Genomic DNA, 16,944 nt, shown 5'->3' with positions numbered 1-16,944 from the left:
ATATCCAGAATCGACCCCGACATTCCAAACACATGTCCGGCATGTGAAGGTACCCCGCACGACGCTAACCACCTCGTCTAGCTCATCTAAGGGTAGGCCCAGGAAATGATGATATACTTACACTGCTGTCAAAACAACAACAACAACAACGCTAACCACCTCTTCACATGCCCTCTAAAACCGACTCATCTTACACCCCTCTCCCTCTGGACCCAACTTGTCAAAACAGCATGTTTCATGGGCCTACCCCTAGATGAGCTAGACGAAGATGACCGGTGATATGCCCTACACTGACAGGGCTACCATTACTGTTAAAACAACAACAACAATTATTAACTGTTTTTTTTTTTTTGAAATTTTGCTTAAGTCAAGTCGCTGGTATTAATGCTGTTTTTATTTTTGTACGCCATCTGGTATTAATGCTGTTTTTATTTTTGTGAAATAAGACAATTGACTAGCAAAAAAAAAAATTATTGAAAATCATAATTTTTTCAGGCCTCTGACTATCCCTAATCCCTTATATAATAAACGTTGCTGCTATTAACTCAGAGTAATAGTCAAACAAGTTTTCAGTGCTCTCTGTAGTTGGAGTAATAGCAAAAAACTTAGAATCGGTCGGAGCGCTACTTGTGAAATTATTCATGCGCACTTCAGCTCCCGCTACTACCACTCTCCTTTCCGCTGCGCTATTACTACTCCCATAGCTGATATTTGAGCAGTAATCGTTTTTTTTTTGTTAGATGCATTTTTGCGGGGGTACACTGAAAATATAATCGACGAATTAGGTATGTCAGTACACTGCACAGGTTGTAGGCATGGTTGAATACAACGTAAAATTATATTTTTTTTGGAGTTCGTTTAAAGTTTCCAAAGTTTAAGGTTAAAAAAAAATTCATACATGATGCTTTGATTTATTAATACCTTGGAGCAATACAGTTGAACTCGCGTTTTTCGCTACCTGCTCCACTAGCGATAGCAAAAATTAAAACTAGGAAGTAGCGGAATAATTCAAATTCCTGATTTGTAGCGTCGAAACTTCTCTGATTGGACTTTGCGAAAGTAAACTACATTCCTCACATTGAATATTTTGGTAAAGATATGTTTTCCTAAGGCTAAATGAAAAAGAAATTAGGCATACGTAGTTTGCCGATAAGTTGATCATAGATTTATTTTTTTATGTGCATTTATGTCCACAGACTTGCGATGTTCGACGTTAAAGAAATATATGTGTATATCCACAAAAATGAAAATTTATAATACCGAAATACCTTTAAAAGGCAAATAAAAATACATTTACATACATATATTCATGCATTACAAGTAATAAAAGCTTAAATTATAAATTATATTGTATATGTTTACACTATTCCACAAGCAGCTCGTAGTTTTCCACTTCCTTGCACATGCTGTTGAATTCACTCACAAAAGATTCCAATTGAGGATTTACCTCAGGCTCATCGTGTGCTGCCTGTCGTTTCTTCTTTTGAACCCTTTTTTTCTGCTTGTGCTCGTCCTTTTCAGAGTCTGAATTAGATTCCTCACTGTCAAGAAACATAACGAAATTTTTCACAGCTTTGCGTTTTCGCTTTACAGGTCGGGCATAGGTCCGCTGTGGCTGTTGCAAAAATAAGCAGTTATTCGGTTATTAAATGCATCAAAATATATGTAATATGACTTTTCAATGTATAAAAAATAGTTTAACGATTAAAAATTTCATGACGAATGTGGGAACTGCATACTACCATTAAAGATGTGCTCGAATCTTTAAGGCCCTGTGAGTTCGAATTGTTCAACATTTGTGTGTTGATAACAATGTTCTTTATTATAGCGACATAAAAATGCTTGAATCAAACACCCTTCTCATCCAATTCAATAAGCATAATAATCGCAGAAATCGTATTTTTGTAAATATAGAATTATTTAAATACTAATATTTCCCTATTAATTCTTACCTTTTTCTGAAATGAATCTTCCGGCTCATAGTCATTAAAAAAATCTGTTTCAATTGGTTGCACATCACCCTCTTCCCTATTACATTCTATTCTTTCATCTTTTCCAGGACGTTTGTCATGCATTTGGTTAATCATGGTAGAGCAGAGCATTTCCTTAATAAGCCGCTGTTTCGGTCTGTCTCCATTTTCGTTAAATACAAAAGGCGGCTTTTCGGATGCGTTGGATGTATCACGAACGGTGTCTTTTGGTCGCCACTTTTTTAATTCCTTGAGTTTTTTGCGTAAGTTTCGTTTTGTTGATATCCTCTTCGCCACTGTTTTATTGGCTGCATTTGAAACCTCATCATTATCAGAGCTTTGATCTAAAAATTCCTCGAACCCAAATAAATCGTCCGCATTTTGCGTTTCATCATCTTTGTTACTATCAAAGGTAACTGTTTTAACGTTTTTTTCGTTTTGACCATCACTATTCGTTGGTTTTTTCCACGGCGGCAAATTTATAACTTCTATTACATTAATGGCTTTGAGTGGGGTTCGGTATTTGAGTGTCCGCCGGGGATTAGGCAATTCATTGAATATGACGGCATTCTCATCGTTGTTCGATAGATTTCGGGCAGGAGTTACCTCTGTTGGCGGCATATTTTCTGCATTCGAGTCATTTCCTCGTGAGCCTTGCAAGCATCCACTCGAATCACTGCTTGTTATATTATTCGGTATGTTGGTTAAATTGGCCTGCTTTGTTACTGGAGACTTCTCAATTGGCACATTGGTCTCATTACACAATTGGGAACTATTATTTGATTTATTCTTTTTCGGAGTTGCAGGAATATAATCACTCGAAAATGTCGGCAAATACGATGTATTTTTGGTGAAATTAAATACACTCGGCAGATGCAAATCTTCGTCGATTCGCCACGGTGAAGGACACACTGGGCGACCTTGCATGCTGGGTGCTTGAATAGGTGATATATCGGCTGTAGCCAGATTTCCCTTCATCCGGTTCGATGCTGGCGTACTAACAAATTTACGAGCGACTTCGAGCAAGCGTCGTTTCTCAGCGAGCTATAGATAAACTTGATTAATATCATCGTTATAAATAGAAAATGTTGTCTGAAAAAACGAAACTTACGGTCTTAATGTGAGTATTTTCATATTTCTTTGTTTGTTGCAACAGCACTGAGCGAGCTAAACGGCTAAAGCCTCCGTCACTTACATGCTCGTCTGCTCCCGCATCTTTTGTTGCAGAGTAACTTAGATGATCATTCAAATTTTGACTACCATTATCATCGTCATTGTCATAATTGTTATGAACTTCACTTTCAAGCACACCATCTTTAATAGTGGGTGCGACAGTTTTTTTGGAGGAATCTTTCTCCTGCGATGCTTTATTTTTACGTCCAATCTGTTTCTTCCGTCGATTTTTTCGTTGGCATCGTTTCAAAATAGGTCGGCCCGTCCCCTTATTATTAACAGCCACACGCACCTTCCCATCAGATATCATTTTTTTTATTATATCCGCCGCTGGGTCTTTGCATTTATCTATTTGGGTGTTCGAAGTATCGGATTGAGATAAAAACTCAAAAATATTTTCCGACTCAGCTGGTAGTTTATTCGAATGTGGTTGAGTTTTGGGCGAACGGTGAAAAAATTTATGCGTTCTATTTACGGGCTTTGTTGCCTGGCTTTCGTTTCTTTCATTTCGTTCTTCTCTTGTGTGTGTTTGTTGCTCTTCATCGCTACAAAGTAATTGCTCTATCAAATCGGGCTTATTTGCGATATTTTTGGGTATCCGATTTCCTGCAGTGACAAATTAAAATATAACTACTTGTAAATTAATAAATATTTTCCTTACTCTTACCTTCTGAATTAGAAGTATCTTTATTTGGCCCACTTCTATCCTGACTTCTCCTCGTCAAATTTAGAGATTCTTCATTGCACATTTCTTCGCTCAACGTTCCTACATCTATCGCATATGTAGTTGAATTTCTTACAGGACTAAATCGGATGGTTTCAAGTGTTTTTGTGGCGTTAGCATCTGCTGAAATCCGCTTACTTGTCCTTTTCCTTAAACTTAGCTTATTCAAATTATTACGATCATCCGGGGTCATAACTAAATCCATTATTAGGCCATGCTGCTTACGGAACACATTATTTGATATAGACGCTTTCTGACTGGGTGTATTTTTTGAATTCGGCGTTATATCAGACCCTTTGGAAATTTTATTTTGAAATCTGGTCTTCATCTTAGTGTCTGTCACTGGGGTCATAACTAAATCCATTATTAGGCCATGCTGCTTACGGAACACATTATTTGATATAGACGCTTTCTGACTGGGCGTATTTTTTGATTTTGGCGTTATATCAGACCCTTTGGAAATTTTATTTTGAAATCTGGTCTTCATCTTAGTGTTAGTCACCTTTTCGACTTTTTTTAAATTTTCGTTTAGTTTTGAAGATTTAAATTGTTTGCAATCTAAAAAAAAAGATACGTCTGAATGTGAAAAAATTTCGAAACTATAATTTTTTCTATATTTTGTTTCTGTTTCTGTTCTTTACCTGATTTTGTGACTTTAGGTTGTATTGATTTTTTTGGCACATTTTTTGATATAGACGCTTTCTGACTGGGCCTTTCTTTTGATTTCGGCGTTAAATCCAGCCCTTTGGAAATTTTATCTTGAAATCTGGTCTTCATCTTAGTGTCAGTCACCTTTTCGACTTTTTTTAAATTTTCGGGTAGTTTTGAAGATTTAAATTGTTTGCAATCTAAAAAAACAGATACGTCTGAATGTGAAAAAATTTCGAAACTATAATTTTCAAGCACGAACTCCTTTGTAGAATACTGATTGTCTGTTCTTTATCCGATTTTGTGACTTTAGGTTGTATTGATTTTTTTGGCTCTCTTCTAAGCTTTGAGTATCCAGATACTTGATAATTAATATTATCTAAAAATATATGGTTATATGAATAAAATTCGAAACTATTATCATTTCAGTACCCACCTCTTGCTTGATAAGCAGATGCCAATGGTCTGATAAATTTGAAGCGTTTTAACCTTACCACTACCTTTTTAACCGATGTTAGTTGATGATTTGCTTCTTTAGGCTCTTTACACAAGCTTGAGGAGTACTCACCTTGCACATTCAATGCGGTTAAAGATCCAAATAATGCTGATTCTTGAAGATTAATGTAAAATAAAATTATATGTGCATAAAGAACATATGCAAATCTATTACGTTTAATAAAAAGAACAAACCTCTTGATAGATCAGTGGGTGCTAGCCTGGTAATGGTGTCAAATTTAAGGCGTTTTAATCTTACCACTGCTCTTTTAAATGACTTTGGGTCGTGACACTTTGACTTAGTAGTCTCTTCACTCAATTTAGTGGTGCATTGATCCTGCAATGCTACTGCGATTGCACATCCAGATAATGCTGATTTTTTTGGTTCACACTCATGTTTCTTATGAGAGCTTCGTTCTTTTTCCTTTGAATAGCAAAGTTTTTTGTCTACATTTATTCTTTTTACTTTTACCGTAAGCTTTTTACACTCTATAAAGAGGTTGTATATCAATATTAACAAACACCATGATGAACTGAATACCGTGGCAAACCTTTTTGCGCATCCTGTTTGTTAGACGATTGCGCACACCTTTTAACCATTTGGTTTTTATTTTTTGCCCTCGTATTTCTGCGAGTAGCTTACTTTGCTCAACCTTTTTTTGTTTGAGGTATAGGTCGAGTTGTTTCCTTACATTTATTACAGTTTCGCACCAACGAGTCTTTACAAACCACACTTTTTTAGCAGTAGCATTCATCCAGTGAAAGTTATTTATGTTGAAATCTGTTTTAATACAGCGTAATTTAATGCAGCAATTAGGATTAACCCCTACAATGATAATTTTTGGCCGATGAAATTCCGAAGATCTAATCATAGGTATAACGATACACAATTTTCTAAGTTTTTGTATGCACCACACCACTCACAATATTAGTTTCTTAAAATTTTCTAGGAATATGAACGAATATAATTATTCCCAAAAAACAAATACGTATTAAAAACTCCCCAAGCCGCCAATTTTCTTTCACTTTTCTTCTTCTTGATCGGATTCAAAGTAGCCATTAATGCGTATTCATTTCACCCAAAAGTCGGCGAATTTATAAATTCGCCTGCGTTAAAATATCCATTACCAGCAAGGCGAATTGAGTATCTAAGGAGGCGCCATTAAAAGTTACTTTATTTTTTGTGATTTTTACAAGTCTGCTCCCTTCACAATACAAAACAAACGGAAAAAAAAATTAGGAGAAATTACATGTTTTTGAAAATTCAGTGAATGGCTTGGAACTAATGAAATCGAAGTGCCCAGTTTGTTTGTGTTTTTATGCGAAGACGCCGTGGAAAGAAAGTACATGTGTGTGCGTATAATTTCTTGTGTTTGGTTGTTTCTATTGATTTCGCCTACTCTTCTTCCTCACAAACAAGTAATTCCCCTTCCTTCTGCTTGTTTATTCATGGGCTCTTACGACACGGCGAATCCGGAAGGCGCAATCTTTTTCTCTATCATTCTAGCAGTCAGGATTGATTCTTCCTGTTGGTATTCGGGTAATGATGTTTCAGGTGTACAAATACCTAAGGCAGGAATCATAGTGAGTAGCGAGCTAAGCATTGAGCAAGACATGGAAAGAGTAATGATCCAAGAATGATAGAATACAAGGATAGGTATTTTCATGAATAAGCGAACAAAATGAAAAACGCAAAAAACTGCATTTGGAGGCATTATATTAATTAGTCAGCTGATAGCCTCTGATGCTAGCGCTGCATGTTTTTTAGGTTGTACATATGTAAATTTACATTGTATAAGCTTATATAAATAAATAAATAAAATATTAATTAGTGCTTTCACAATAAAACACGTGACTCTTTTGGACACACTTAGTTCGTTTAGTTAAACTCTCACAAGTCACAATGTTATCAAGCCATTCACTAAATTTCCACAAACATATAATTTCTCCTCCTTTTGCTTGTTTGGTTCATTTGTTTTGTATTGGTAAGGAACCTGACATAAGAATTGTTAAAATCGCGAAAAATAAAGTAACTGTTTTGGGAAAACGTCACCATCTATTTTTCTTTGCAATAGCCCCAGACGCCACAAAGCGTCATATATCATTGCTTAAGTTGTATCTCACCATGTTTTATAACTATTGCAGTTACTGTGCTGCTGTGTCGCTTACAAAATGGAATTACATTCAATACAACTCTTCTTTTCATATATAGTCAGCTGTGATTCTTTATTTTTCTTTCCCTTATTATTTGTTATTAATTTTATATCGACGTGATACCACCAGTCGAAAAAAGAATTTTTGCAATCAAACAAATTCTTAGACAATGAGAACAAATGAGAATTTTAGTTAGAAACACTAGATATTCTGAGTTCGCTGTGACTTCGGGTACCGAGATTATGCAAACAAAAGCAAAGGGAATCACTTGATAGTGAAGAGGAAGAGCAGGCAAAAGCAATAGAGACTACCAAACACAATAAATTATACACACTTTTTCTTGTCACGGCATCTTTTACATAAAAACGCAAAAACCTGCATTTGGAGGCATTATATTAATTTGTGCTTTCATAATTTAACACATCACATTTCGTTTTCATTAGTTTATTCAGTATAAATCTCACAAATCACAATATAACCAAGCCAGTCTTTAAATTTACACAAACATCTGCTTTTGTGTGTTTTGTCTATTAGTTTTGTATTATTCAGATGCATGACGTCACATTTGTCAAAACCGCGAAAAATAAACTAACTGTTTTAAGAAGGCGCCACCTATAGTACTCAATTAGCCTTGCCCATGTAGCACAGACAAGTCGGTATGTGTACATCCTACTTTAGTGTGTGGCTGTACTTTGTGGCAATATCTGGCAATGCGCAACAGTTGGCAATCTTTTATTTGTTGATTGTCGAATTTCTACTTGTACCGCAACTTGTTTTATGTGAATTGGCAGAAAAATTAAAGTTTCAGAAAAATAAAGTGAAAAGTATTTATACAATGAGTAATAAGAAATTGAAACAAACAGATAACATTGAAAATTTGTGTCCGACGGCAAGGTAAGACAATATTTTGGTCAACGTCCTGCATTCTACGTTATCAGAACGACCCAAATTTATATTCTACAAATCCAACACCATTCCCTAAATATTTACGAGGAACTTTTGAGTTGTTATAACAACAACAGCAACCATAGTTTGTTAAAAATGTGTAAAAAGGTTCCAATGGGGGTCTATGCGCTCTTGGTAGTCCAAATAAAAAATTTCGCAAAAAAAAAAGGCGCAAATTATGTCACGGGAATGACAGAAACGGGCGCCAATGACGAGAACGTGTTGGGCCGAATAGTGCACACGAAACGTGGCGCTGAATGTGGGTGTGTTTGTGTTTTGGCTTTGTTTACTTGTGTGTAATGACTGATGGATTTTAATGCGCATAGCCGATCGCCGCCGAATGACAGTAGTTGCCTTTGCCGTCAATTTTTCTTGTTGTCAAACAAAAGGTGGCGCAGTTTTTGTCTTTTTGGTGTATATCATCTGCGTTTCTTAGTTTTTTTTAAGTGGATCATCGCTGGAATTGCAATTTAGCATTAATTTTCATATGAAGAAATTCTAGTAACGTGCAAGTTTCGTTGTACCTACATATGTTGCGAAGAAGTTAACAAATGTTCAATGTTATAATTGCAATGACTTGTGGTGTTTGCTAGCTGGATGCCTTGATTTGAACTGAAGTCAAGTCATAAAGTGAAAATTGTGCTGATCAATTAAATAAGGTTTATGACCCAAAGGTGCTGGCTGGCGATTTTTTTGCATATTTCTACATTTCTCTTATGTGCCTATAGCACGCTTTGCGAACCTGGCTGTATGTCGTGTGTGTGTTGTGGAATGCAAAGTGGAATTGAAAATTAAGTTACAGTTTTGAATAAATATTTTATTAATATTTTTGGATTTTTACAGAAAACGTGTAAAAACTACACCAATCAACAGTTGGAAACTAGCCAAACTGGAATCGAACTCATCACCCAGTACTCTTACAACAGAATATTTGGAAGAGATGGGCATTGGGATGCTTGACTCGGAAGAGAGTTCATCTTCGGCAGCTTCATCTATAGCATTGGTATTGAGTGCAAGTGCAGATGAAAACTCGAATGGTTGTACACCGAATTTGGATGCTCCAAAAATGTGTCATCAACGTATGACGTCTTGTAGACCATTGGATAGCACACTAGATAGTACACTGAGCAGCGATAATAATACACTAATACCTAGCCCCAACATTAACCACATTGAAACAGAGTGTAGTAATTTAACCCAAAATTGCAATAACAGTAATAACAAAGCTTTTGATGAACAAGCTGATGGAAGCAAACAAACTCTGCAAAAGCAACAAATTCAATTAAAAAATGGAGACAAAGTATTATCACAATATAGGAAAGTAGCTATACTTGGCATGGGTGCGGGCATCGCAAGTAATAGTTCGTCGCCCGTTTCATCAACATCCGCATCACAACTGCACAATGCAAATTCCAATTCTAACTCGCCTTCAGCTGGCAGAAGCACACGTAGTCCTCTGGCCATAGTTTCTGGTAACAGTCATAATCGAGCAGCAAGAACTACTTCACAGCATACTACGCAACCGCAACAGGTATTTTGTTAGACCAAGAAACAAATTTATTTACATATATTATATTGACTTCATTTGAAAGGTCGTTGGTAATGGTGATGCCACTATAAATAATATTGCTAATACTCATAATAACGGAAATGGTAGTTCAACAAATTCCGGAATGGTGTCATATTCACCGAACTATATGACTATGCCTTCAACAAGCAAGCACATAACTTTAATCAAACAACAACAAAGACAACAGCTTCACCAACAACAGTTGAAAGTACAAAGGCGCCAGACAACGCAACCATCCACTGAGCAGCAGCCACATATGACTTTATATGATAATTTCTTTCTATTTCGGCAACAGCAGTTGCCCGATAATATTACAGATGGAAAAGACCATTTTACTACATTGTCGGATGAGATTGTGTTGCAGATTTTTAAATGGCTTCCTAAAAAGGCATTAGTCCGTTGCAGTTACGTATGTCGGCGCTTTAATAGGTGCGCCAGTGATGAGTCGCTATGGACGCGTTTGGACTTAGGAGGACGGTTTTTACGCGCCGGTGCCTTAGAGAATATATTAACGCGCGGCGTAGTAATACTACGTTTGGCACAGGCTGAGGTAATTTGAAATAAATATAATTATTATACAATTTACTTTTAATTCAATAGGTTAAATGGTTGCCCCAAACGATAAGAGTGTTCACCTTGCCTTATCGGCCGCGTCCTTTGGATGAGTTACCTCTTTGACCTCATTTTCGCTTATTTTGCCGAGAATAGCCTGAGACCTCTGGTAAAGCTTATATCTGGACGGGCCTTTTTTACGTTTTGTCGCTTTTGCCCCTGGGTATCAGCGGATTTTGGTATTTAATGCAATAGCACCATAACTGGATAAAACTGAGAATGCTCACGGGTATTCTCACAGGCGACTGCAGACTCCGTAGTCATCTGCACATGATCGGGATATGGTTTACTGACTCTTGTCGTTTTTGCGATCAATTCCAGGAGACTCTAATGCACCTTCTCCTTTAATGTAACGCTATATCGCGAAGAAGGTTGAGACATCTCGGCCAACTGCAGCCAGAAGAAAGGTACATACGCTCAATTCAACCCAGCTCTATCCTGACTTTACTAAAGAAACTGGGTCTGGATGAAGTACAGTGATGAGTAGAGGGCACCAAAGGCCATGAGGTCGAAGTACAAACTTCGTAGAAAATCTAATCTAAACTAACTAGATAACACAAATTTAAATGAAACTTGCAAATATGAGCCAACAAATTTTTTTAAGCGCTGCATCTCGACGCAATTAAAAATCCTATTTTCGCTCATTGACACCTAACCAAGAACTTCATAAAAGTGTAGTTTAGTGTAAAAAAATTAAGATCTAAAATATCCGAAGGAAGCTTGACTTAAAGATGTCGAAGTTATAACGTCAAATTTTATTACAAATGATACTCTTAGGTATTATTCTTTGAGCTTGAGTTCTTTTTCTTAATTGGCGTGATAACCGCTTAAGGGGGAAGTCTACTGTGACAAGGGAAAAAACAGGCTTATTTTCCGGATTTTATTTCTAACAAAATATTGCTCGTACATAAAATCTATTTAAACTCTTATCTTTATTATATATTTAAGTTTTTGAAAAAAAAATGTTAAGTCAAAATATTCAAAATGGCCGCTGTGGCACTTCTGCAAGCGCAGGCCCGCTTTTCTTAGGTGCCTAAACGGTGTACATGAAATCTTACGTTTCGGTGATCTAAAACAAAAAAACAAAATATTGTTATCATATACATAGTATTGACTCTCGTCTGACGTAGGATTATGTCGATAAAAAATTTTGGCGTTGAAAAAAAAATTCTTGAAATTTTTTTCTTTTTTTTTGCCTAAAATTGATGTTACTATTGTTTATAACAATTTAACAAATACCGATATCAAAAAAATCCTATGTCAGACGAGAGACACTATTACAGAGAATATATAATTAAATTTTTAAGCTGATTCATTTATCAGAACTCGAGATATCGTGTACACCGTATACAAAAACTTAGTTTCGAGAAAAATGCGTTTAAAGTTTCAGTATAGCAGGTACGCGCTTTGGAGCGCTTCGGGAAAAGGTCGAAATTTCAACGAAGAAAAATTTAGCCAGCTGTAACACATATTGTACCTTATTTAAGAGGGTTCAAAGTATTTTTTAAGCTAATAAAAAAAAAAATCGATTTTTTGAAAAATTCACAGTAGACTTCCGTCTTAAGCGATTTTGCCCAAGTTTAACAAAGCGCGCCAGTCGTGTCTTTCTCGTGCTAACCGGCGGCAGTTGGACTCATCAAGTGAAGCTAAGTCCTTTTCCCACCTGATCTTTCCAATGCAGAAGGGCAATACCTCTTCCTCTGCTACCACCAGCTGGTACCGCATCGAATACTTTTAGGGCCGGCGCGTTTGTATCCATTCGGTCGACATGACGCAGCCGCTGGATCTTTATTCGCTGCACTATGTCTATGTCGTCGTAAAGCTGATACAGTTCATCGTTCCATCGACTGCAATATTCGCCGTTGCTACAAAATCTTGCTCTCAAACAATCCAAGGAACGCTTCATCGGATGACATCGTCCAAGCTTCTTACGACATTGGTCGTTATTTATTTATCATTCAGTGAATTACCCTTAAAATTGTTATAGTTGTACATGAGACTTTCATAAAAATTGTTTCTTTTTATTATTTCAGTTAAATCATCCTGTTTTCGATAGTGAGTTTCTCCACGCCGAACCGAAATTCGAGTCGAAGTTACAGTATTTAGATTTAAGTATGGCGTCTCTAACCAAGTCTTCGCTAAAGATGCTATTGTCACACTGCCGCCAATTAAAGAAACTTAGCTTGGAACATGTACCCATTAACGATGGGATTTGCAATGAAATAGCTAAGAACACCAATTTAGAGGCATTAAACCTGGCAATGTGCATAGGACTGGAGGCCTGGAGTGTACGCAAAATAATGGAATCGTTGCAAAATTTGAATAGCTTAAATATTTCGTGGACAAATCTGTCGGTGGATGCCGTGACGTCGGTAGTAACGAATGTAACACCAAATCTTATGCGATTAAATATGTCAGGTTGCCGCAAAACTCTGTATGACTCACGTAAGTTGAAGAAACAAAATGAACAATACGAGTAAATTTGTTAATAATTAAGTATTTTTGTAGATGTGGCTAGCTTGGCTAAACGATGCACACAACTTTTAGAAATAGATTTTTCCGATTGTACTGCATTGACTGGAAATGTGGTTAATATTATTTGTAAATTTAAAATGCTCGAATATTTATCTTTGTCGCGCTGCTATCTCATCCCAGCCTCGTCCTACATGTAAGTACATTAATTGCCTTATTACTCAGCACATTCCGAAGTGTGTAACTCAATCGATGGTTTGTATTTAGGGATTTAGTTAACTTGCCTACACTCACCTATCTCGATATATTTGGAATGCTCTCAGATACTGGGATGGAATTGTTGGAGCAAAACTTCCCCAATATAGGAATTAATAAATTCATATACAGCTCAGTGGCCAGACCGACAGTTGGCACGCGTCGCACATCGGTTTGGGGTCTCCGTACGCGTGACTAGAATAAAAACATGGACGATAAGAATATTTGTAGTTAACTTAGTTTGTGAACAAGACAGAAATCCACACACAGATGTAATATGAAGTTTTGTATTAGTTTTTTATTAAATGTTTTATATATGATACGGCTAGTTTCTAATAAAATTGTCATATTGTCAAAAGGCGCTTATAAGAAGCATTAATTACGATAAATATAAAATAATGATAGTTATGTTTTAATTTTAATAAGAATAAGTGATGCCGTGATGAAGTTTGTGCAAACTAGAAATTCACTATCTACGTATTTGTATGGCTGCGTCCCCAATTTTTTGTTTAATAAAACATTGTATTTTGTCACATAAATAATAATTTATTTTCAATCTGAATGATTCATATTAAAAATCTGTAACGGTATTGCATAAGCGATATAAAACAATTATTATAATATATTATTATTAATCCTTTTGCATCACCGCTCGAAATGCGCGATGTACTCAAAAGTCCCGTGTAACCTTGGCACAACTACGTTCTGGATACTGTAGAAGGTTAAACTCCTACTTATCCAGAATCGACCCCGACATACTAAACATATGTCTGGCATGTGAAGGCACCCCGCACCCCGACACTAACCACGTCAGTCGGTTCTACGTTACCGAAACGACCCGGATTTATATCCGGCCAAGGACTGTCACTCCAGCAGCATTCCCCGTATGTAAGCATGGGAAATGTTTATGCTGCTCCAACAACAACAACACCACTAACCACCTTTTCACATGCTCCATCAAACCCACTCATCTAACACCCCTCTCCCTCTGGACCCAACCTGTCGAAACAGCAAGTTGCCTTGGCCTACCGTTAGATGAGATAGACGAAAACGACCGGTGATTACACTACACTGACAGGGCTACCATTACTGCTACAACAACAACAACAACTTGTTTCACCATTGGATCGTGGCCTATGGAAAATCCAAGATTCGCGTATATCTTTTAAAAAATGTACCCACTTTTTTTATATTAAATCAAGTAGGACCTAAGCAAGTTTCGATACAGTCTTCAGTGTCACTACGAAGAATGTGAAAAGTCGGAGCAAGAATGCAATAGTAAAGCGTTGATTCTTACATTTTCGATCTCTTGTAAACTAATCCTCCAAAGACGTCGGAGATTATGGCATTGAACCAGTAACCATTAACCCAGAAGCTGAAAATTAGCTAGAAGTCTGTGAACTATTTGCATTACACTGGACGCAAGTGGAAGCTTGATGTCCAGGTGGCACTCAAACATTTTGATTTTCTTCAATACCAAATCTCTAAACAGATGACGATAAAGACGGTGGTGCTGCACGATGGAGTCCTTTCTTCTTTGCTTTTCAACTTCTATAGTCCGAAGTTTTCTCAACCACCAGAGGGAGTTTCTTTGATCTCACACGTTGACGATTGTTCGATATGGGCGTCCGGTTATGGCATCGATGGCTTGTGTTCAAAAGTGAATGGTTGCCATTCCAGACTTTCTCGCTTCTTCACTGGACGGAACCTTCAACTTTCTGTCGGCGATCCTATTTAGCATCTGGACGAAATTATCAGTGGAAGTGAAGTCGATGACACACCAGCATTTGGGTCTGCTTGGAGCTTTATCAACTGCGTATCATCACTGGTTCCCGCCGAGCAGTTTGGCGCTACATAGTTAGATGGGCCGCTGACCAATTACTTTAAATGTCGTCAACAACGTTTCTTTATCTTTTCACCAAGTACTAAGGCGGCAAGAAAGTAAGCAAACTATCGAAGATTACACCCTGTAACTTGGAAAATTTAACTTTAAAACGAATTATTTTAGTTTATAAGAGATATATTAAACTTTCCCATGAATGGGGCCTGACTTTGTTCAGAAAAAAGAAAGGTAAATTTTCTAATTCTTCATCGTAAAAGCAGGCATCAGTTTTTGACCCTTGCAACAAAATGCAGCTCATGGGTCGTTATTGAATCCACAAAAGATGCTATTTTAAATAGCATAGAGTCACTTAATGTGCAACCCGCGGTTTATCTATGGATAAGGCAGCTATTAGCTAGCAGAAAGATAAGAGCGGAGTGGAACGATGCGAGCGTCACCAAATATGCATGCAGACGTACTCCGCAAGGTGGGGTACTATCGCCGCTATTATGGTTACTTGTAGCAAATGAAATTCTTAAGAATCTTGACAGAGGGGCACCTAAACTAGTGGCATATGCCGTTGACATAGCTATTGTAGTTACGGGAAAGTACCTGGACACCATCAGTAATGTGATAAACAGCACTCCCAAAACGATACATCAATGGGCATCTCGCGCAGAGCTAGGGATAAACGCGGGAAAAACGGACATGGTACTTTTTACCAGGAAGTACAAAGTTCCGGCGTGGAACCTCCCGAAGCTAGGCAACAACGAACTACTTCTCAAAGATTATGCAAGGTACCTCGGAGTAATACTGGACAGCAAATTGCTGTGGAAGCACAACGTTGAGGAGAGGGTGAAAAAAGCCAGTAATGCGTTGTACGCATGTAAAAGAATGCTGGGCGTTACTTGGGGTCTATCACCCTCTCTGATGCATTGGTGCTACACAGCAGTAGTCAGACCGATATTGCTATACGGAACCTTAGTATGGTGGACTGCGACAAAAAAACTGACATACTTAATGCCGCTGGAAAGGATTCAACGACTCGCTGCTCTGTGCATAACAGGAGCGATGAAGACCACTCCAACGGCGGCGCTGGAAATGATACTCAGCATGCCACCTATTGACCTCATGGCGGAAAACCTGGCAGCGAAATCCGCGAAGAGGCTAATGACCGCGGGGGTATTCACCTGCAGAACCTTCGGTCACAGCTCAATAGGAAAGTGGAGCTCAGGTGGCACGGACTACATGACTCCGTACTTTAATTGGGAGAGAAGGTTTCGCACTACAATTGAAGAGGAGGGATGGCACAAAGGCATGAAGCCAGGCCATAGAACTTTTCACATCTATACAGACGGCTCGAAAACTCCAGACGGAGTGGGAGCGGGTATTTACTGCTCAAAACTAGGAATAAGGCAGCCTATCAAGCTGCCAGACCACAGCAGTATTTTCCAGGCAGAAGTTTTTGCTGTGGGGAAGGCCGCGGAGCTAGCCTACATTAGAACAAGAAAGAACTCAACAATTAATATATACGTGGATAGTCAAGCAGCAATAAGCTCATTGTATTAAGTCCAAAAATGTTCGACGGAGCAGGGAGGCCATAGAAAGGGTAGCCGGAAACAGTAGGCTGCATATCTACTGGGTACCTAGTCTCAAAGGCATTATGGGGAACGAAATAGTAGATGAGATAGCAAAAAGTGAGACTACCATTTGAACAAGAGAACGACATACCAAGACCGCTAAACACAATATATAATACAATGAAATGGACGACCACATGAAAAGGCAAGTGGAAGCTAGGTGGACTAACCTGACCACATGCAAAACAGCAAAAGTCATGTGTAGAACTAACGGGAAAAAACTTACTCAATTCGTACTTACGCTCTCGCGAAAGGAATGCAGAACTATCATAGGTATGCTAACAGGTTACAATCTATTGGCTGCACATGCGTACAAGATAGGGATTGCTAACACGGACAAATGCAGAGAGGATGTTGAGGAGACTTTGGAACACCTTCTGTGCGTTTGTCCAGCATTATCAAAAACGCGACTAAGATACCTGGGAGCCCCACTGTTTGAGGGTCTGGAAGACGTCTCAAAAGCG

General features: G+C 37.8%; 2 protein-coding genes across 6 annotated transcripts; one reads left to right on the top strand and one right to left on the bottom strand.

Annotated features, from left to right (window-relative positions):
• Window positions 1-1,139: 1,139 nt before the first annotated feature.
• LOC128855624 (protein dalmatian) lies at window positions 1,140-6,071 on the bottom strand. 4 transcript variants are annotated; one of them, XM_054090676.1, is made up of 10 exons: window positions 5,935-6,071; window positions 5,562-5,836; window positions 5,206-5,499; window positions 4,952-5,125; window positions 4,778-4,894; window positions 4,509-4,715; window positions 3,811-4,425; window positions 3,082-3,749; window positions 1,953-3,014; window positions 1,140-1,615 (listed from the first exon to the last, which is right to left on the bottom strand). In XM_054090676.1, exons 2-10 carry the CDS (start codon window positions 5,608-5,610, stop codon window positions 1,364-1,366), a joined length of 3,438 nt encoding a protein of 1,145 aa, XP_053946651.1. In that variant the 5' UTR covers window positions 5,611-5,836; window positions 5,935-6,071; the 3' UTR covers window positions 1,140-1,363. The 4 variants fall into 4 exon arrangements, with proteins under 4 accessions (XP_053946651.1, XP_053946650.1, XP_053946653.1 ...); XM_054090675.1 differs by having other exon boundaries at window positions 5,562-6,071; XM_054090678.1 differs by having other exon boundaries at window positions 4,509-4,716; window positions 4,812-4,894; window positions 5,562-6,071.
• A 1,779-nt stretch (window positions 6,072-7,850) lies between these two features.
• Window positions 7,851-13,630, top strand: LOC128855623 (lysine-specific demethylase 2B). 2 transcript variants are annotated; one of them, XM_054090673.1, is made up of 6 exons: window positions 7,851-8,058; window positions 8,953-9,640; window positions 9,702-10,229; window positions 12,325-12,736; window positions 12,800-12,959; window positions 13,031-13,630. In XM_054090673.1, exons 1-6 carry the CDS (start codon window positions 8,000-8,002, stop codon window positions 13,215-13,217), a joined length of 2,034 nt encoding a protein of 677 aa, XP_053946648.1. In that variant the 5' UTR covers window positions 7,851-7,999; the 3' UTR covers window positions 13,218-13,630. The 2 variants fall into 2 exon arrangements, with proteins under 2 accessions (XP_053946648.1, XP_053946649.1); XM_054090674.1 differs by lacking the exon at window positions 7,851-8,058 and adding an exon at window positions 8,483-8,783.
• Window positions 13,631-16,944: the final 3,314 nt, after the last annotated feature.

Source organism: Anastrepha ludens, chromosome 2 (genome assembly GCF_028408465.1).
Source record: "Anastrepha ludens isolate Willacy chromosome 2, idAnaLude1.1, whole genome shotgun sequence".
Classification (NCBI taxonomy): Eukaryota; Metazoa; Arthropoda; class Insecta; order Diptera; family Tephritidae; genus Anastrepha; species Anastrepha ludens.
Note: the sequence above shows the minus strand (reverse complement) of the source record. Positions and strands in the feature narration are given on the sequence as shown.